This window comes from Globicephala melas, chromosome 15 (genome assembly GCF_963455315.2).
Source record: "Globicephala melas chromosome 15, mGloMel1.2, whole genome shotgun sequence".
NCBI classification, from domain to species: Eukaryota; Metazoa; Chordata; class Mammalia; order Artiodactyla; family Delphinidae; genus Globicephala; species Globicephala melas.
The window spans coordinates 26,182,842-26,205,555 of record NC_083328.1 but is presented as its reverse complement, the minus strand read 5'-3'; the positions used below and the strand labels follow the sequence as shown (position 1 = coordinate 26,205,555).

Sequence of the window (22,714 nt, the reverse complement as noted above, 5' to 3'; positions counted from 1 at the left end):
AAACAGGTTTAACCCCACCCATTTTAAACGTAAGAACTTCTTAGGTCCATGTATCAGATTATTTTCATTTCTACATGTTTCAGAGATAAAGATATTCCTTGAAAATGTTCAAATGTGAGCAGTCATAACATGAATTCTATTTCAGCGCCATTATTACTGTGTCCTTTGTTTTCTGAAAGGATGTAGCGGCTCACTCACTGAGTGTTTTGAACTCTTTTTTTTTTCCTTCCAGAATTCTGTAGATTTACATGTTTTCTTTTCTGGCATGTAATTATTTGTAAGATGGCCATGGAGTTGCTGAATTTTAGTCAGTTTCCTAATGTGTTGGAAGCTATGATGTCAGCCCAGTAGCACAATTTATCAATTCAGCAAGGCACCGGGGGCGAATGCTCTCAGGTCTGTTTTCAGACACAAGGCCATTGCCCCGAGGTTGGCTTCTTAGGCAGCCATACACCACCACCCCCCGCTGCTGCCACAGGAAAGCAGTGCTGGACCAGCGTCTGGTCTTCTGTCTGTGGCTACAGGAGTGCAGTCTCGTGAACGTGTGCAGAGTATGTCAGGTTTCCAGGGATCAGCCAGCCTACTGGGTTATCCATTGGTCTTAAGAACTGCAGCTGTGCAACAGGCCCAGTAGCATTCAATGATCTGGGCCGTCCTGCCCTCCACACAGACGTGAGTTTGGAGGCTGCAAAGGGAGGAAGATGGTCTCCAAGGTTAACTTGATAAAGCATCTTTAGATGCTCACATGCCCACAATGGTGAACGCCCCTATGATCGTTAAGAGTCAGGCCCTCTCTATTCAGGGTCTCTTCCCCCTTCACGGTCTGGATTAGCTCTGCCCACGTCTGGGCAGCTCTAGCTTTCTAGTGTTGCAGGACAGTTCAGCTGTCTACATCATTCAAGCCTTGTTCTTCCTGGCCTGGGTGGTCTGCCTTTAAGGGACAGGTATTGCTTGTCATTTATTGTGTTAACTTTCTTTTTTTCCACTCATTTGATGAGTGGAAAAGAGTAAAAGGAAGTTTGCTATTGTCCAAAATTATGGGCCTGTACCTATCTGATAGGTACTTTTTATAATCATTAGTACTCAGAAGAGCCTCCATCGGGTTGCGAGTGATTGGTTGTATTTGATGTGAACGAATACTGTAATTGTGTTTTAACATTGACCAAAAGTGGCAATGTACCCAAGTCTCTCGATAGGGCATAGTGCCTTATATTCAACATAATGTGTCCCACCTTTTGGTATAGATGAAAACTAAATCAAGCTGGGTAATCTGCAGTCTTAACAACATGGCTGGTTATTTGCCTCCTCTTCCATTCATGTTCTTCCTAATGTCTTTGCCTAAAAACAGACCTTCTATTCACAGCTGCTGCTGTTCTTTCCCATGCATGCACCCTGCAGTCACTAACAGACGCCTAATGAATAGGCTCTTAATGAATGAACATGCCTGGGGAAGGCTGCCTGCCACACCTGCTTTGAGTAATATTTGTAGTGTGAGGGTATTGCTACTTGGGAAAATTAATAGGTAATGAGAGCATTGATCGGGAAGATTATTCTCCTACCTTCGAGCAGTATGAAATAAATAGGATTGATTGTTTTGTCGTGAAGAAAAATGGATGGAAAACACAATGGTTTTGTTTTATTTTAACAACTGGTGGTTGGTGACATGCATTCATTTGGCGTATTACCCTCATGGCAACAGATACCTTCGCACAACAGCATGAAAATACAATTTCTGGTCAAAGATAATACAGCTGACAGGACTGCTGTGAAGGCGCATGAGGGCAGCTGACCAGCGTACAGTCAGGAGATGCTTCAAGACTAACAAGCTGTTGTCACCATGTTGTTGCGAATGTATCTCTCATTCCAAGATGCCATTCGCCTAGAAATATGTATTGTGTTTGACACATTTGTCTCACTAGTATGGTGCTTTGTTTGTCTTAAACCAAAGAAGAGGCTGATGATATTTTCATTACCCTTTCTATTTTACTCCTTTCTTTGAAGACTCCTGTGGGAGAAAGGAAAAATACTACTGCTAGAGATTCTGCAACAGACGTGGACCACCGTGTTCCAGAAGTGTCAGCCTTTGAACTAGAGATTGTTCTGACCCTTTTCTCCTCTCAGTATTCCTTTTCTTGGTATTCTGCCTCTCGAATATGACCACCTTGATTTCAGACAAGAATTAACTTCGGCATTCATAGAAGAATGTCGGAGTATGCAGGCATTTGGGTGCTATCAGATCCACAGGTCATCTCCTTGGTTATTTTTGTTCCTAGTAAAGTACAGTGGGAACATACTATTCTCAATAAACTATAAGTTATCAGGGAAAAGATCTTTGTGTTAGAGCATAATTGATTCAGAGAACCACAAAACATTTTAATGTGAGAAACGTGCATATATTTTTTTGACTCTAAGTTTTTCTTTTGCTGTGTGTGTAATAGAATCTTATGTCAGTTGCTTCAGTTCTAAATGGGATGTCAATGAAGCTTTGTGGCCCCCAAAAGAAGCATATAAAATTTTTTTTCAGTATTAAGTAAAGGATAACATTCATATCTAGCAATGAATATGAAAATATATTTAAAATATATCTAAGATTGGGGTCTGCTCTGCAGTCAGCACAAGGGCAAGCAAAAAGCAAAGGATATGAGGGCCACAGGCCCTGCATCTTCAGGTCTTGGGGTTAATTGCAAGTAGGAGCCGTCATGTGCCTTGCATCTGAGCCTGGTCCAAGCCAGCCTCATCACGCCCTTGCTAAAAAATTGTCTTCCTTCCCTACCATTTAAGAAATACACATAGCTAATTTTTTTTTTTCATATTGACAACCCTTAGGCGGACCCTTAATAATCCTAACCTTGGTTTTCATCCATGGTTTGAAAGAAAAATTAAAAATGGAAACTTAAAATTGAACGTAAGGCAAACCAAGGAAAATATTTTTCAAAGTTACTTCATATATTACTCTTTTTTGAAATCAGCTCACTTTCCAGACAAAAACATAGAGATGCTATGAAAGGAATCTGCTTGAGAAATCTAGGGGAAAAAATATATTTTATTAAATTTGGCAAGCGGGATTTCCACATTTTGTGATGTATACCTTGTTTTCTACAAGTTTAATGATTTATTTACTCTTTTAATTAAAATAATTAGGTACCAATTGATTTGTGGCTTTCTTAGAACTTCTGGAGTGAGATGCAGTGTTATGTTTTGCAAAGATTATTAAACTTCAAAGTCTTAATTCAGAAATTTTCCTTTGCGTAATTAGTAATATCTCATAGGTCTAATTTTTATTATGAAGTTGGCCTTCATTAAAGCTATTTAAAATTTGTTCCAGGGGCTTCCCTGGTGGCGCAGTGGTTGAGAGTCCGCCTGCCGATGCAGGGGACGCGGGTTCGTGCCCCGGTCCGGGAAGATCCCACATGCCGCGGAGCGGCTGGGCCCGTGAGCCATGGCCGCTGAGCCTGCGTGTCCGGAGCCTGTGCTCCGCAACGCGAGACGCCACAGCAGTGGGAGGCCCGCGTGCCGCAAAAACCAAACAAAAAAAAATTTTCCAGATGGAGTGAGTTCCTCCAAATACATTAATCTTTCCTTAAAATACATTTTTGCTATTAACTTGTTTTTTAAAAAAAACTAAGGAATGTCAAGGTATCTCACATTTCTATTTTTTACTAATAAGAATATATAAGCCGACTATTTTTGTTTATTTGCTGAGTACGATGTGATTGTATTTAAACAACAAAGACATAGCTTTAATCATCAACTTAAGATTATTAACTGACTAAACAAAAGATAAGCTGAGAGAACTTCAGAGTTCACCCAAAAGGCAGAAATCACAAACTGATTTTTTTTTTTTTTTGGACAGGTTGAATGGTACCAGGTAGTATCCTTATTCAATTATGAAATATAAGCTTTTTAAGTAAGCTAATTGTATCTCTTCTGGAACTTTGTAAGTTGGACCCTACAGTTTGCCTGTTAACTCCAATGGTGATTATTTCCTTTTCACAGTGCTCCAGCTGAGGCTGCAACAAAGGAGGACGAGAGAACAACTAGTGGACCAGGGCATCATGCCACGTAAGATTGAAGTGTCACTGTCATTTCTAATGTGATGTAACAAAATGGGCATGTCTAAGAAGAAGCTGTTCCACACTCTACTTTCAGTGGTATCCATTTAATCCACATACAATTTATAAGGAAAAACCAGGCATCAGCATTGCTAACCTAACAGAATCATTTAAAATACATTTTGGAAACCAGATGCAACTTAAAAGATAGACACAAATTTTATATTATCAAAGAATACCTTTAAAGCTCTGTAATTAGGCTAACATCAGTTCTTACTTCAAACTTCAGCATTACTTTTAGCTTTAAAATAACTGAAATAATCACTCTAGATAATGAATCCAATGATACTTGCAAAAGTAACATGATAAGTTAATTCAAAACCTGGTTCTACTTTAATTCAAATTAATTCTCTTTGATGCTATAATATAGTCTATATAATTATGTATCTCAATTACAGGACTAATAAGCATTCTATTTATAATTAATAAAATCTTTCTTGCCCAAGTACAGATATTTTCCCAAGTAGCTCTAGGCTTCATTCCTTCATTTTTGAGAGTCTGTTAATTTTAGAATATTTGTCCAAGTTGTCTTCTTTACCTTTAATCACCAAATTTGGAGGTGATTTTATATTTTAGAGGAGAAGAGTGGTGGTTTTGTATAGGCTGTTAGCATTATTTTGGGATTTTTGTCTAAAAATTGATTTCTCTAAGAAGTAACTTATTTGGCTTAAAAAACTAGAAAGAAATTACAAAATGTACTTATGCTTCCCAGTCTTCACAGTCACTGCTATTGCCTTTTTTTGGTTTGTGATAAGGAGATGTTTTTCCCTGTGAACACTTTTTTTTCTGAACTACTATTAATTGAGTATCTACATATTTTAAATCTAGCATTGTGATAAAACCAGTTATCAGAAGCTGGTTTGATAATCTGCCAGATTTCTCCACCACTGCATTCCTGATATGAGTCAATCAAACAGGATCAAAGTGCGGTGCTTTAAATACCACTGTGAAGCCAGCTGTAGTCTGCTTTTAGGAGCTGGTCCCTGGCCAAACCTGTTTGGCTGGGCTTCTGTGAGTCTTTGCAATGCTTTAAGTACCAGAATTGAAAAAAATGTTACCAAGAGCTGATGGGCCAATACTGGGAGGTGATAGCCCAGGTTAAGCCTAGTCCTGCATTCCATCCACATTCTCTGACTGCCCATAGTGATAAGTGCAGGGTGTAATCAGACAGCAGTGGACATACACACAGAAGATTTTGCAAAGATAATTGATAGAAATTCTGTAGTATGTGATGTTTTAATAAACACTGCCTCTCTCTCTCTCTGGGACTTTGGAATAATGTACTAGAAGTTAACATATTAAGGAATCACTGTGTCTTTAGAGTGAGTTGCATTGTGGTATGGTAGAAAGAGAATGAACCTGCCAAATTCAGAATTCTAGATGTAAATCCCGCTTTGACCACCATCTAGCTGTATAACTTCAAGAATTCATTTAACCTCTTTGAGCCTTTCATCTGTGCTGGGGCTAATACCTATGTCACAAGGCTGTTGTGATGATGAGCAGCAATATAATTGTGATGGGCCACAGAGCAAGGCGCTAAGTGTGTTGTGGGTTCTCAGTAGGTGGTAACTCTGCTCTCTTAGACATGAACTGCAGAGTGTCCTCAAGTTCAAGGCTAGATCACTCCAACGTTAAATGCCCTAAGGACTTGTGGGCTTTTCCCAGTAACTTGTAGGGCCATAAGAGCAAAGACCTGTTAAGGAACCATCAAACAGTTCCCTTGGTAATGGTAATTTGCCCCAACTATGGGCTGGAACTAGTCTGACCTGATATATGCATTGCCATTATGTATACAACTCTGTTGTGAATGTTAACTTGTTTTATTTGTAAAACACATAATTTTAATTCTGAAACATTTAAGGTTTCAATTTTGCAGATCTCCTAAAGGAGCTAGGAAATAAATGGAACTGTAGAGGCACACTAATCAGATTAAGAGAAAACATCACCATGATACGCTGTAACATTTGACTGAAGTATTAACTCCTCTATTTATACCATGGAAATGATTTCTTTTTCTCACAGCCCTGAAGAGCCCAGCGGCATTCCACGAGCAGATAAAAAGCTTGGAACGAGCCAGAGTAAGGAATTTCAGTTTAAAATATTCTGCTTCTCTCTTTTGTATTAAAGTACCTGTGGACAAGTAACAGTCTTACTCCTACGTATATCAATGGAGAAAATATAGTGTATTTTCAGGATAACATGGCATATAGAGTAATATATCCTGGGGTAGTTTTATCTTGGAGGTTTATAGAAAATACAGGACATTCAAATTTTGTTCTTTTAAAACTAGTAAACTAGTGTTGTACATAGGACAAATCACACTTTTTTCTTACTTTTGGAGCATAACAACAGTTTTTAGAATAATGATGGAGTAATTCTGCCATTTGTTACCTCTGCAGACAGATAGCCCAAGTGATGTACTGACACCGGATCCTTCCTTCGTTTCCCTCCTGGGTCTATGTTAGCAGTACATTTGACCAAGGGTGGGAGAATTTGGCTGAATGAGGAATATTGCCATATTCAGCTCTGTTTTATTCTTTGAAATGACTCCATCATAGTTGCACACTAAATTGGTGTTTATTATTTTTCTTTAAAAGTGCCATTATTCTTTTTGTTTTAGAGGAAACTTTTATCATGCAATATGAAAATAAGCATGTTCCAAAAATTCCTTAAGAATTTTCCCAGGATGCAATAATGATCTCTTAGAGTCTTAGAAAATACAAAACCCATTTTAAAGCCTTATTGTTTAGAATTGAGTACAGTTCTGAATAAGAAAGCATGATTAAAGATAGGAATTCATCACAGAAAATACATTAGGATTTTTAGGAAATGTGTTCTCTTAGATGGATTTTTACTTGACCTGAAGTGTAGATTTTATTGATTTTAGATATTTAAATGTTCAAATCCTCTGTTCAAAAGTCATCTTCAAAATTATGAGCCTTTGCCTTTTCCAAGTTTTAAAATAAAAGTTTATAAAGTACTTACTTTATACCAGCATACACTTCAAATCCCTGTACAACTTTGAAGGCTGCAATTTAAATCATGTATTGGATAATAGTTTTTCAAAGTACTAATTTCTACTCTTCCTCTCAAAATCATGATCAAAAGAGTATACAATTTATTTAAATAGAGTACCTTGAGAAAAAAATGTAAAACTACAATAAATCATAAACAATTTATGATAAGAATTTTTCTCTCTCTCTCCTTTTTAAAGACCGAAAACTTTTTGAAGCACAAGATTCGGAGCCGACCAGATCGTTCTGAACTTGTCAGGATGCACATTTTAGAAGGTAAAAATTCTATTTCTGCTGCTTTTGCTACATTTTCTCAAGAAAAGAAGTGAGAATTCCACCATTTCTGTTTATTCCCATTTTAATAACTTTTTACCCCACAGGCTGACATCCTCCAAACTGGATAGCAACATGAAGACCCAAAGCTAAAAATGTTATGTTAGATACATGGGGAAGGTTTGATTCTCCAAATAGCCAATTGATGGACTGACTCTTGCCCGCCAGCTGGGGGTGCTATAGGTATCTCTACCATACTGTTCTGGAAAAACATTTTCGGTCCAGAGGATTTCTTCATCAGTGAGGGATGTGCGCCTGCTCATTAAGTCATAAAGGGTATGACAGCCACAAGTCTAACGCTCGATTTTCAACGACTTGGACCCTGTTAGGTCTACCTGGGTCAAGGCCCATACCTGACATTTTCTCTTCGTTGCTACTTAACCTACAACAATCCAGCTCGATCTGACCATTATCACAAACTAGCTCCACCTGACCCACCAGATTTTCTCGATGACTGAGTGTCATCTCTTAGGAAGCTAGTAAGGACAGTTCCACTCCATCTTTGGTGAGACATGTGGCTCAGGCCGTGATGTTTTTCTCTCTAAAAACAGAACATTCTCGAAATCTGGTATCTCCACCATTAAATTCCTGAGTTACATTTTCTTTCATTGTTTTGCTTTACTGACTAATTTGTGGACTAAGGAGCTTTGACCCTGTGATAGTCTTGAGAGTGTTAAACCCTGAGCAGAAACAGAAACTTCTCAAACATTTAGAGACCGTTATTAGGTAGGAGGAAGATTAGATTTGTGTTCTCTGGCCTAATGATAGAGTTAGTATTAGAATTAGGTTGATATGACAGAGTATTAGATTATAGCTCAGCATAAAGGTCAGTCAGATATGTCCAAGATAAAATCTTCAAGAAGTGATACGGTTGCCATTATTAGAGCTGTTAGTACACTGGCCTGCAAGCTAGACACCAGAGACCCAAGTGAGCCAGATGGATGCCCACCTTCATGGAGCTTACATTCTAGTGGCACAGACAGATAATACATAGGCAAAACAAATAAATTACAGATTGTGAAAAGTGCTCTATAGGGAATAAACAGGCTGCTGTGATAGGGAATAAACACAGGCTGAAACCACATTAAGGATGTTGTAAAGCAGTTCCAGCTATCAAGTTGGCCTCTATAACCCCAAGTAGTGTCTCTTCTAATCCAAATAATCTATGATTATGTAACCATCTTCATGTCTGGGATGGGAGGTGAGAGGTCTGTTCCTGTCTCTACTTTGGGTTGTGAACGTCTCAGAAGTCTGCTGGACTAAAAAAGCTTTTCCAGAACTCCAGTGGTAGGGTAGGAGCAGGTACCAGCTGTCAGGGATAAGTGAATCTTCAGAGAAGCAAATTTGCTGGTAAGTAACTTGGTAAATGGCTCCTTCTGTGCCTCAAAATATCTTGACCTATAAGGAACATTTTTGTAGGAATGATGCTGTCTGTTTCAACTTGCCTTCTAACTGTAACAGGCTTTATTAATATAATTAAAACTAAGGCAAATACATTTAACTATCAAAAGGAATCATATCTGCTTTTTCCAAAAAGAGACTACTCAGCATTTAAAAACCTAACTATGTATATGAATGAACCATAAGTGATGTTTTTAGGCCATCTCTTCTAAAGTAGAGACTTTTGAAGTAAGAAAGAACGTCACATCTGTAATTTCAAAAATACCTTAAAACCACCCCCGACTTATTATAGCATTATCCCAATTTTGATCGAATTGGATGTTTGGCAGGCAAAAGTCTAAATTATTTCCTGAAGTTCAGCAGCCGAAAGCCAGCCTCGGCCTCATGGAGATGATGAAGCAATCAGACCAGGAACAGAAGCATACCAAAATGCCAGCCTCTAATTATTTACTTTTGGGATATTTTCTTCCCAAACATTCCTGATATCACTTGGATAATGTCAGTGGAAGAGAGGAAAAGGCAGAAGACTCTCCTGCCTAGATCTTAACAAAGGCTTTTAAACATCAACCTAAAAGTGGTTTGCACGATCTACTTCCCCCCACCTATCATCTTCCTGTGTGGCTAGAAGGGTTCTGTCTAATAAGATTGGGGCCAGAGTTGTTTATACAGGAAAATTATAAAAATGAGATGGGCATACGTGTTATTTTAACTTATAGAAACATGAATTTATTTGCCAGTATTCCAACTTAGGGGTAGGACCTTCACGTGCAGGGAAGGCTTTAACGAATGGAGCTCACATCTTTCTTGTATAAAGCATAGCCATTGTACATCATCTACAATTTCCATTCATGGTGGAACAAAACTCAAAGACACTTGAAAAGCAATCTGAGTTTAAAAATCCTAGATTTTATCATTTTTCCCCAAATCTTTTACCGTTGTTAGTTGCCCTAAGTAATGCGACAGTGATTTTTTTTTCAATGGCTTACCTTTATCAAGTCATTCCAAAGCATTTAACTCAGGTTTCCAAGAAATAATCATTTTATTTTTGAAGTTTATGATTTCCCCATAACATCTGGTTAAATTATGTATTGACAATAGCAGTCACAATAGTGATGAGCTATTTTGTAGACAATCAAGATTGATACTTGGTAAGCACATAACTTAACCAGTAGAAAGACAAGTGATCAGCTGTGCTGGAGGGTAGTTTATTGGCCCTTGGGGTCTCAGTGCTCTTTGGGCCTCAGCCAGGCCATCTAACCTACAGAATGAAGAACATCAGATAATCCTGACGTTACTTACAGGGAATTTCATTAAAAGACCTTATACTGAATAATTGAAGGGGCAAGCGACTTTCAACTCAGTATTGGGTTAACCCCTCATCATTATCTTTAATCAATCATAAACATTATTTAGAACAATGTAATAAAATAATGAGAGTTACCAGAAACACAAGTAATTGACAGAATTATGCAAATGAATGAGTTATGATATAGTATCACACCTGTTATACAACTTTATGCATATGTGGGTAGATGAGTTGATGCTTCTATATGACTATTAATTACTATGTAATTGAATGTCCCAAGGTTATGTATTCAGAATAAACCCAAATTCTTAATTATGATGAAGGACTCTGAGATGCACATGGATTGATCGAAGGATGTGATTTGTAGCTCTTCCCACTGACTCCTGCAGAGAAGCTTATATCCTGAGATAACAGTTTCTCCCCTTCTACGAATTGACTTTCCAATGAAGCCAAATCTAAAACTGCGAACTTCTTGAGCCATGAACCACATCTCTCTTGTTCATCCTCTGTATCCCCAATGCCTAATAAATATGAATTTGACTCTCCTACCATAAATGAGCAATAGCAGGACCCCATTTTTGGCTTGAGCTCATATTAATTTGAGTCTGAGGACATCCATACTGTATAGATGGTATAAAGCTATCTAGGACTAAAAATGTAAATTGTATACAGGAGCATTCTTAAACAGTCATTGTCTCTCCATAAATATGTTAGGAATACGTAAGTCTGTTTATACCAGTTTAAATTAGTTGGCCTGAAATAACATTATGGAATAGAAATAGTAATTCAAGTAATGGTTAAAACTGTGTTTCCTGTTTTAGAAACATTTGCAGAGCCATCCCTGCAGGCTACTCAGATGAAGTTGAAAAGAGCTCGACTAGCTGATGATCTGAATGAAAAGATTGCTCAAAGACCTGGTCCTATGGAGCTGGTAGAGAAAAACATCCTTCCTGTAGACTCCAGTGTTAAGGAAGCAATTATAGGCAAGACTCTAAAATTTTACTGTTTTCTGGGAGAAAAAGAAACTTGGAAGTTGTAAATAAGAAAAATCAGTTTTAAATAAGAAAAATTTAATTTAAAAAGCCAGCACTAACCATGACTATTGTTTTCTGGGTAAATTAGAAATTGATTAACATTTGCACTGATTCCCATTATTACTGTTAGTGTTATTATATTATGTATTACAAGACAGGCATCTCTTACCACAGAGATTCCTCTTGTTACATCTGAGGTTTAAGTCTGTCTTTTTTTTTTTTAATTAGGGTATAGTTGCTTTACAATGTTTAAGTCTTTAAGTTCTGATTTTGTTACCATGTTTTCTAAGTTAAACTTATTGTATTATGTTTAGTTTCTGTTGTTTTAAGATTTTTCATTATTTTAATTCAGTTTACTTCTAGGAAAGGTAAAAATAGTTTGTTCAGTCTTAGTTCAGCAAGGTGAATAGCAGATGCGTATAGATGTATTCATTAAGAATGGTAGAATCTGCCCATTTTATCCCAGTCTTACCATACTTAGTTACTAATGTTTACCATTTTTTTCTGGCATAAACTTCAGCAGAAAAAAATTGTTTTCCAGAATAATGCCACTTTTTCAGCAAGCAATTTTGAAGTTAATATCCTACTTAAAAAACTATTATAGTTTCCATTAATCATGGGGACTTCATATTTTGCATTAGTATGAATTTAAATCTTAGGTAGTCTGTAGTCAGTAATTCTAAGTAGTACAATTCACTATGATTCCATTCAATTCCGAAGAAATGGGCCCCAAAAGGTAAGATGTCAGTACAGCAGGGCTGCTCTGTGAAGTGGGACTTATCAACAGATACCCAGTCAGAGCCCCATTTTGCCTTATAATGTTTTTTAACAGTTGGATTCCAAATGTTGGATCCAAACAAGGTCCACACATTGCCTTTAGCTGATGTATCTCTTAAGTCAATCTCCTGGGTGGGTCTTCCTCCTCCTTTCTTTCCTTACTTTTTATTTGTTGATGAACAGGCTTTTATCCTCTAGCATTTCCACATTACTAGATTTTTCTGAATGCACTTGCATCCCTAGGTGTCATTAAAAACTTTCTTGTCTCCTGTACTTCCTATAACTAGTATTTGGATCCAAAGACTTGATCTGATTCAGGTTGGGTATTTTTCCCCAAGTATTCATCTTAGATAGTGGTGTGTTCTTCCATGGGGAAGTACATTATGTTCAATTTTGTTTTTAACCAGCTTCTTAAGTCCTTATAATGAATAATATTTCTCCTTTTTCATTTTAACCTTGGTATTCCAAGGCCAAGATAAATTAAAAATCATTTCTTTCTTTAGGTGTTGGGAAGGAGGACTATCCCCAAACTCAGGGCGATTTCTCATTTGACGAAGACAGCAGTGATGCTTTGTCTCCAGACCAGCCAGCCAGCCAGGAGTCGCAGGGGTCAGCCGCGTCCCCAAGTGAGCCAAAAGTTAGTGAATCGCCATCTCCTGTGACTACAAACACTCCAGCCCAGGTACCACCTTTCTTGTTTTTACCCCTCAACAGAGAAAGTGCCTTGATTTTTACATATCAACGTAATATGTTTTCACCAGAGGAGAAGTCTGAAAGTGAAGAAGAATATAGGTTTGTCATGTGTAATCCAACCACTAACATTTTCAGTAGATTCTTACATTATTTCTGTTCTATATACATATTTTTATTTTACAGTTTTATAACTCACTTTAAAATTTTTTCATATTTATAACTCACTTTAAAATTTTTTCATATAACTTTTTTTTGAGATGTAACTCACATATCATAAAATCCATCCTTTTTCTAACCATCTTAACTACTTTAAGTGTACAGTTCTGTAGTGGTACACATATTCACATTGTTGTGCAACAGATCTCCAGAACTTTTTTGTCTTACAAAACTGAAACTTAAACCCACTGAACAACAACTCCCCATTCCCCCAGGCCTGCTAACCACCATTCTATTTCTGTCTCAATGAATTTGACTACTTTGAATATCTCATATAAATGGAATCATACAGTACTTGTCTTTGTGACTGGCTTATATCATTTAACAATGTCCTCAAGGTTCATTCATGTTGTAGCATGTGACAGGGTTTCTTTCAGTTTTAAGACTGAATAATATTCCATTTTATGGATATTCCACACTTTATTTATCCATTCATCAGTGGACATTGGGTTGCTTCCATCTCTTGGCTATTGTGAATAATGATGAGTACGTGAATGTGGAAATATCTCTTCAAGACCTTGCTTTTAGTGCTTTGGGGCATATATCCAGAAATAGGATTGTTGGATCATATGGTAGTTCTATTTTTAATTTTTAAGGAACCTCCATACTGACTGCAACATTTCACATTCCCACCAACAGCGCACACGTGTTCCTATTTCTCCACATCTTCACCAAAACTTGTTAATTTCTATTCTTTTGATAGTAGCTATTCTAGTGGTGCAAAGTGATCTCACTATGTTTTTTTTTAATTGAAGTATAGTTAATTTACAATGTTATGTTAGTTTCAAGTGCACAGCAAAATGATTCAGTTATACATATAAATATATATGTGTGTACATATACTTAAATATTTTTTTTCAGATTCTTTTCCATTGTAGTATTACAAGACATTGAGTATGTTCACCTGTGGTTTTGATTTGCATTTCTGTAATCATTAGTGATGTTGAGCATCTTTTCATGTGCTTGTTGGCCATTTGTATATCATCTTTGGAGAAATGTCTATTCAGATCTTTTGCCCTCTTGAAAATCAGGTCATTTGTTTTTCTGTTGAGTTGTAGGAGTTCTTTATATGTTCTAGATATTAACTAACACCTTATCAGATACATAATTTTCAAATACTTTCTCCCATTCCATGTGTCACCTTTTCACTCTGTTGATAGTAACCTTTAATGAACAGAAGTTTTTAAGTTTGATCTACTCCCACTTGTGTACTTTTGGTTTTGTTGCCTGTGCTTTTGGTGTCACACTAAGAAATCATTGCCAAATCTGATGTCATGAATTGGATTGTTTGGGATTGATTGGATCCTGTTTTCTTCTAGGATTTTCATGGATTGGGGTTTTATATTTAGGTCTTTAATTGGTTTTAATTTTTGTAATATGGTATAAGTTAAGATCCAACTTCATTCTTTTGCATGTGTATATCCAGTTTTCCCAACACCATTTGTTGAAAAGACTGTCCTTTCTCCCACTGAATGGTCTTGGCACTCTTGTCAAAGATCATCTGATCATGTACAAAGGAATTTATTTATGGGCTTTCTATTCTATTGCATTGGCCTATATCTCTGTCTTTATGTCAGTACCACACTGTTTTGATTACTGTAGCTTCATAGTAAATTTTGAAATCAGGAAGTGTGAGATCTCCAACTTTTGTTCTTCTTTTTCAAGACTGTTTTGGCTACTTGGGGTCCCTTGAGATTCCATGTTAATGTTAAGATGGATTTTTCTATTTCTGTAAAAAAAAAAAAAATGGCACTGGGAAAATTCACCCTTTTAAAGTGTATAATTCATTGCTTACTAGTATATTCACAGACTTGTGCAACTCTCACCATTATCTGATTCCAGAACACTTTCATCTTCCCCAAAAGAAGCCCATACCCCTCAGCAGTCACTCCCTGTTAGCTCCTCCACTCAGCCCTAAGCAACCAGGAGTCCACTTTCTGTCTCTGGATTTACCTATTCTGGATATTTTATATAAATGGAATCATACAATATCTGGCCTTTTGTGACTGGCTTCTTTCACTTAGTGTAATGCTTTTAAGGTTCATCCATGTTGTAGCATGTGTCAGTACCTCATCCCTTGTTATGGCTGAGTAATATTCCATTGTGTTGATATACCACATTTTGTTTATTCATCAGCTAATGAACATTTGCTATTATGAATAATGGTGCTATGAACACTTGTGTACATGTTTTTATGTGGACATATGTTTTCACTTCTCTTGGGTATATACCTTGGAGTGGAATTGCTGTGTCATATGGTAACTGTATGTGTTCCTTGCTTTTATACCTCAGTATTTAATTGAACCGATACACTGTATCTCTTTTAACGAGTTACCTGTTATTGGTTACCTAGAGTCGTTTCCTGTTCTTCATTCTTAAACACACAAGTGCCCCTGTTGTATTCTCACATTCTTGCTACATGCTGGTTTTTTAATACATATATTGTTGGGCATTTGTCTAATATTTCTTTGAATAATTACTAGATAATGAAATGGATTTCAATCTTTTGTTAAGCAAAAGGTAGGCACTCAACTGCCTTCCAGGAAAGTAATACAGTCTTTATTCCACTATCACTATGTCTTTATCACAAGTAGGTAATATCATTACTTTAAACCTTGCACACTGGAGATTTGAATGTTTTAATTGGCCCCTTGATTTTGGTTAGATTGAATTCATTTGTTCAACAAATATTTATCAAGCACCTATTATGTGTCAGAAACTTAGAATCTGGTGCATGCAAAAGATCTAATATTTTTTGATAATTGCATTGGAAATTTACATTTCTTATTTTTCAGTGAGTGTTAGTGTTTCTTTTGGTTTTATAAGAACTCTGTGCTGCACATAATCTGTTGTTTTTTCTCTCTCTTTATGGTGTTTCTACCTTACTGAAATTTTAATAGTATTTAGTTATATTAAAGCCAAAACTATTGAACTACTTAACGGGATTGGTCAAGTTCAGTAGAAAATGTTCTTGTTAAAGCCCAGCATCATAGAATTTTTGAATTGGAAAGGAATTTAGCAATTATCTGCCTTATTAACCCTTTCACGGGGGGAGGCCTGGGTTCAGAGAAATATGGAAGTTTGGGGATTAAAAATGTTTGCACATTTTCTTATGGCATTTCTTCTCATTCATGAATATCTATTTGTTGGGGACTGTGTCTTTCAGCATTATCTTCTTCATTGCACTTATCACCATGATCTGAAATAGGGGGGCGGGGGAGGGGGAGTTATCTTTAACCTAGCACAGGGCCTGGTTCAGAAAGAGTGCTCAATAAATGTTGAATTGCATTCAGCACCATGAGTGCTGATGCCAGCTTGTAGAAGCAGTGTTTTTGTTCTCTCATTTGCGAGTAGAGCCTCTCCCTCTTGGAGTCACAAGAGGTAGTGTGGGTAGCTACACTTCATATTCTGCTGTCAGAGTTTACAGGGCAAGTGTGACTGGCCCCTCAGCTTCGCTGGAACCTGGCCTGGAGGAAGGATGAGGGTCAGCGACCAGCCCATGGTCTGAGGTCTAAGCAGGCAGGAACAGAGAGAAGGGAGACCAGCCCCTACTGTTCTCACCATATTTGCTGCACCCTGGTTTTGAGCTTTAAAAATAGGGCTAGGGCTTCCCTGGTGGCGCAGTGGTTGAGAGTCCGCCTGCCGATGCAGGGGACACAGGTTCGTGCCCTGGTCTGGGGAGATCCCACATGCCGCGGAGCGGCTGGGCCCGTGAGCCATGGCCGCTGAGCCTGCGCGTCCGGAGCCTGTGCTCCGCAACGGGAGAGGCCACAGCAGTGAGAGGCCCGCATACCGCAAAAAAAAAAAGGGGGGGGGCTAAAAAGAATGTCAAATATGTAAGTACATACCATTAGAAAACAGTTCTACTTATCCATTTGGGTTGTTTGTTCTGTTTCTGTCTGAGTAGGTCAGGACATCTTAGCATGGCCTTAGCTTTTTAGTAATAGAGAATTTTTGTCACCTCAGCCATCTACCTGGTAATGGCTTCATGACAGTTCCACCTGTGTAAGAGACTATCATTCTCCTTTTCCCTGCATTGCTTGTACTATTACGTTCTTAGCTTTGGTCTTGAAACTTGGTCTCCAGCTAAGTTTATAAGTGAGAAACTTTAACCGGAGGCTGTCCCACCCAGTGGGTGACATTCCAGAATTCCTTGAAGGAAAAAAGCAATAGCAGTGTTTCTTGAAGAATAAATACAGCCTATTTATTGCCAGTGCAGCACACACTAAGCCTCAGGTCATTCATGAACTTAAACGTTAGTTTTTATAACACTCTTTAGTGTTGCTGCAATGCCAGTTCTGCCTGTTACACACAGACCATTAATAGTCTGCTTTTTATCTGTCAATAGTGCCTCTGGGAAAAGACCCACTTTAGAGAATGGTGCACTCCCTCCTTACACGTTCAAGTAAAAGAACCTAGAATCAGGGCTGGCTTACTGCACCTTTACCCATTACACATTTCCTGCACCGTATATCTTGAAACCTTCTTAAATTGTGTCCTTTATAAAATTCCTTTTGATTGTGTTTTAGTATTTATAAGTAAGGACTCTGACAAAGATTCTTAATATTATACTTATATTTGTGCAATTAAAAAAGCATCTCCATGTTAACTGTGCTATATTGATGTCAGATCGCAAGTATGTTATTTGTTTTGTTTCTGTTTTCTTTTTTTTTTTTTTTTTTTTTTTTTGGCGGTATGCGGGCCTCTCACTGCTGTGGCCTCTCCCGTTGCGGAGCACAGGCTCCGGATGAGCAGGCTCAGTGGCCATGGGTCACGGGACTAGCCGCTCTGCGGCATGTGGGATCTTCCCGGACCAGGGCACGAACCTGTGTCCCCTGCATCGGCAGGCGGACTCTCAACCACTGCGCCACCAGGGAAGCCCTGTTTCTGTTTTCTTAATCAACTGCAGAGGCCAACTTTATGATGCCTATAAAGTCTTTGGGATTTTTGTGTCTAGAAGTGATAATTAGGTTTTGTTTTGGCAAATTTTGTGTGTGTGTGTGTGTGTGGTACGCAGGCCTCTCACTGTTGTGGTCTCCCATTGTGGAACACAGGCTCCGGACGCGCAGGCTCAGCGGCCACGGCTCATGGGCCCAGCCGCTCTGCGGCATGTGGGATCTTCCTGGACAGGGGCACAAACCCATGTCCCCTGCATCGGCAGGCGGACTCTCAACCACTGCGCCACCAGGGAAGCCCTGTTTTGGCAAATTTTATACTTTAATTATATTCACTGTTATCTAGTGTTTGTCCAGGCACCTCATTTGATATATATGTAAAATATATTTATCTCCCTAAATATAATTACTTTCACATTTTCTAGTTTAAGGGAAAGTACCTGAAAAGATTCCTTCTCATTGGACATCAAGTTTACAGAGGGAAGGAACAACCCCTCATTTTAAAAGAGCAACATAAACATCTTGTGTTTTGGGTGTTCTTTGATATTCTTAGTTTTTAATCTTTAAAATGGAAACTCAGTATACGAGTTTGATGGTGAATTTAGTTACTGTAGACCAGTGTTCCTCAAACTGCCTGTAGTGAAGGAATAATATGTTTGTTTTGTTTTGTTTTGTTTAAATCACCCGTAACTCCTCTTACAAACTTTCCTAAGTATACGTATATTCCTTTTATTTTTTATTTTTACAATTTGAAATTCTGCTGTAAACACTACTAAACTGTATTCTCAACATATCGTGAACTTGGCTGTATGTTAATCATATTCTTAAATCATTTTCTTTTTTTTTAATTTATTTTATTTATATTTGGCTGCGTTGGGTCTTTGTGGCTGCATGCAGGCTTTCTCTAGTTGCGTTGAGCAGGGTCTACTTACTCTTCATTGCGGTGCACGGGCTTCTCATTGCGGTGGCTTCTCTTGTTGTGGAGCATGGGCTCTAGGCACAAGGGCTTCAGTACTTGTGGGGCACAGGCTCAGTAGTTGGTGCCTCGCGGGCTGTAGAGCACAGGCTCAGTAGTTGTGGCGCACGGGCTGAGTTGCTCTGCAGCCTGTGGGATATTCCCGGACCAGGGATCGAACTCATGTCCCCTGCACTGGCAGGCAGATTCATAACCACTGTGCTACCAGGGAAGTCCCAATATGTTTGTTTTTTTATATAGTTTAATTTCCAATGCATTGTGGACTAATCCTCTTTAAAATAAAATAAAAGTAGTGGGATGACATCAAATTTCCTTAAGACTTCCTGTCCTTGTCACTGGCAGGTAACAGAGGTCCACAGACCACACTTTTGAGTGGCTCTGACATAACTTTCACTTTGCTTCTTGTTCACCTGAACCAAGTTTTTTCATATGGTTATTCATCATCATTTTATGCTGTGCATTTAATCCTATGGCTTAAACACATTTTTCTAATTTTCCTGTTCAATTATTTTCCTACTTGGCTTACTGTAATGTTCAAGACCAATTCAGGGAATTTCTTCTAGGTTCTTTAAAAGTTATACTTAAAGATAATTAGTTGGGAGAAAATTAGGCTCAAGATTTCCGTATGCCTTGCTGTATCCCAAAATGTCTTATGACATATAGTCTCCTTAATTCTTTTTCAGAACACACGGATAGATACCAGAAGTTTAAGTCCTACAGGAAAGTGTTCAAATAAAAGAAACATTCCCTACCAAAAAAAAAATTTTAGCACATAATATCTAGGCAAGAAACAGATTTTTCAGGCACTTGTTTTACAATCCCAGTGCTAAAAAGCTAATGACCTCACAATGTGAACAGTGTAATACACAACCACGACCTTCCTTCAAAATGTAAATTCTTTGAAATATCTATTATTTCTTTGTGGGCTGTAAGAGACTAAAACTGCTTTTCCTTGGACTTTCCTCTCGTCTTTTTAATTCTGATCAAAGTACAGCTGGAAAGGAATTTGCCAAAATATTAATGAAACACACATCACATATTGGAGCTCAATTTATTTTTATGCTGAAGCAACTCTTGAACAATGGAAAGCTGTAGAAAATTAAAACCAGCAAGCCACACATGGGTACCACAAGCTGTGACACTGGTCCTTTTAATCTGAGGACTTTTTTTCTCTCAATGATTTCTTAAGTCATTTAATTAATAATTTATTATACACACCCAAATGTTTAACTGTAAGTATGATCTGACAGAATCTGTGTTCAAATTCAAAGTAGTACTGAAAGCAACTTCTTGGACACTTACTCTGTGTATTTTCAGGAAGACAAGCTTAGGAGAATTTGGCAAACTATTTTTTACCATTGTTTCAAATAACTTTCAGGTAGATGACCTTTTGCCAAATAATAGAGAAATTATAGGTTTAAGCTAACAAAGAGAATAAGCAAGGTCTAATATGTAAGCCGTGTACATATATACTAAATAATCAAAATTAGACTTTTATTAAAACACTTATCAGTAAAGGCCTGAATAGGATATCAAAGATATTGACTGTAATTCCTATGATTACCCCTTCAGTTATGCTTTTTATAACTTATATATCAAGAGGAGTCTGCCACTATTAATAGATTTTTGAGCTGGTTTTCAACATTAACTGTGAAACTGTGTTCCATCTCAATTCTTAACTCAGTTCTCCTGTGACCAACAGAAAAGTGCCTAAAATGGTGCATTATGCAGAATAGCCCTTTCCTATTTATTTATTAATAAATAAATCTTTATTGAATATAACTGAGATGATGATAAATAATGGCCAACATCTGCTGGCCATTACACTTACTTCAGTGTTGTTCAGGCACTGAACGACTTACTTTATATATATTATCTGGGGGCAGATATCATGAAAAAGCATCTGTCTGGCCTGGAGGGGATTTGAACTAATGACTTTGTTCTTATTAGGCCAACAGTGTGAGATTCTTCTTAAGACTATTTTCCAGAACATCATCCTGTTTCATCCTGTTATGACTCATAGTGACAACTGGTATTTGTATTACCCAAGAAATAACATACATAACATTTTTTTCTCTACTATATAGTCTACTCAAGTAACATCATTCACTTACCAAAAATGAATAACAGTAATTTTAATATTTATTATGCTTCCACATTCTGGCCCCTAATGGTCACTTTAACTAACTGTGAATCACCAGCGTGGTCACACAAAGGTTGTAATAGACATTCTACATGATTCTGGAGAATGTAATAAATAATATGTGACAACTTTATAAAGAGGACTGTATTTAATTAAATAAGGTGGACTTTGGCTCTAGGTTTTCCAAAGTTGATCCTAAAGTATTAATGAAATTTTTATGTTCTGAAGTTACCACCAAAAGTAACAAATTCATTAATGATTAGAGTAGTTGGTGATACTCTGACTAATCGCCCTTCTGCCATGTGGAATTATTTTAATAGTTGTAGTATTGATTATAATTGAACTATTAAAAATTAGAAGTACTAAATAAATAGGCTCACATTGAGATTTCTGTGCATGTATTTGCGTATTTAACAGTGTCTCACTATATAAGATACTGCACATCAACAATACAGCAGAATAGGAAGGTCCAGGCCCTCATTCTCTCACAGAAGCATTAAATAAACTACAGACTGACTAAAATAACTTTATAAGAGCTCTGAAAACCAGTCAGATATCTACACCAACCAAACACCCAATCAAGAAAAAGCCACATTCAAAAATGTAGAAAATGTCATGGTGTTTTCACTCACCCTTGCCCACACCCTTCCCAGCATGGCATAGTCAGAGGAAGTGGCCCAATACCCAGTTCCCTCCCTCAGGATGGAAGGAGTAGAGCAGAATTTGTTTGCAATATTCTGGCCTGTTGTGGGCTGGCCAAGGGACTAGTGTCTGACTTGTTTGACTCAGAACTCAGATGGGGGAAATTGCATAGTTTGGATCTCAGGCTAGCAGAAGCTGTAGAAGGTAGTGGCAGGAGCCACATCATGTGAAAATTGTAGAGGAACTGCAGACCCAGACACCTGAGGGCAGTAGATTGCAGGCCAAAGAATGCAGCAGAACTCTTCAAGGCCCTGAGAAGAAGCTAGGGTGAGACTCTGGGAAATTAAGACATTTAAAAGCAGGCATGCATGAGGGGAAATTTTTAAATTTAATAAACAGAACCAAGCAAAAAAACCATGCACTTAGGCCCAGACAGGACACATGCTCAGAAAAGACTTTACAAAACCTTAAGCCTCCACCTGGAGTTAATCCCAAGGCCCAGAGGCCCATAAAATTAGTGAAGGTCTTCAACAACAGTCTGCAAAGATTGTGTGAGGCGGATGTTTCTTCACATGCCCAATTTTAAACCAAAGATACAACACCCCACCACCACCAAAAAACAAAAAGGCATACAAAAAACAGGAAAATACGGCCCATTCGAAGCAACAAAATAATCTCCAGAAACTATCCCTGAAGAAACACACACATCAGACTTCCTAAACAAAGACTTTAACTGTCTTAAATATGCTCAAAAAGCTAAAGGAAAACACAAGCAATGAACTAAAGGAAATCAGGGAAACAATATATGAACAAAACGAGAATATCAACAGAAATTATTGTTTTTTTTTTATTATGGAGCTGAAAAATACACTAACTGAATTGAAAAATCCATTAGAGGGTTTCAACAGCAGACTGAGACAGCAAAAAATATCAGCAAACTTGAAGACAGGTCATTTGAAATTACTGAGTCTGAGGACAAAAAAGAATGAAGAAAAGTGAACAGAGCCTAAGAGACTTATGGGATGCCATCAAGCAGATCAGTATGGGCATTATGGGAGTCCGAGAGGAGAAGAGAGAGAAAGGGGCAGAGAAATGAATTGAAGAAATAATGACCCAAAGTTTTGCAAATTTGGGGCAAGACATGGATATACAAATCCAAGAAGCTCAATGAA

The 22,714-nt window shown here is 37.7% G+C and overlaps 1 protein-coding gene across 11 annotated transcripts in view; it reads left to right on the top strand.

The window, feature by feature from the left end:
* Nucleotides 1-22,714, top strand: part of MRTFB (myocardin related transcription factor B) — a 283,651-nt gene that overhangs the window by 225,352 nt on the left and 35,585 nt on the right. For all 11 annotated transcript variants that reach the window (XM_060284211.2, XM_060284212.2, XM_060284214.1 and 8 more), the window contains 5 exons: nt 3,997-4,062; nt 6,135-6,190; nt 7,327-7,402; nt 10,988-11,149; nt 12,481-12,659. In XM_060284211.2, the coding sequence (XP_060140194.1) occupies nt 3,997-4,062; nt 6,135-6,190; nt 7,327-7,402; nt 10,988-11,149; nt 12,481-12,659 (539 nt within the window). The remainder of the gene's footprint in view (nt 1-3,996; nt 4,063-6,134; nt 6,191-7,326; nt 7,403-10,987; nt 11,150-12,480; nt 12,660-22,714) is intronic.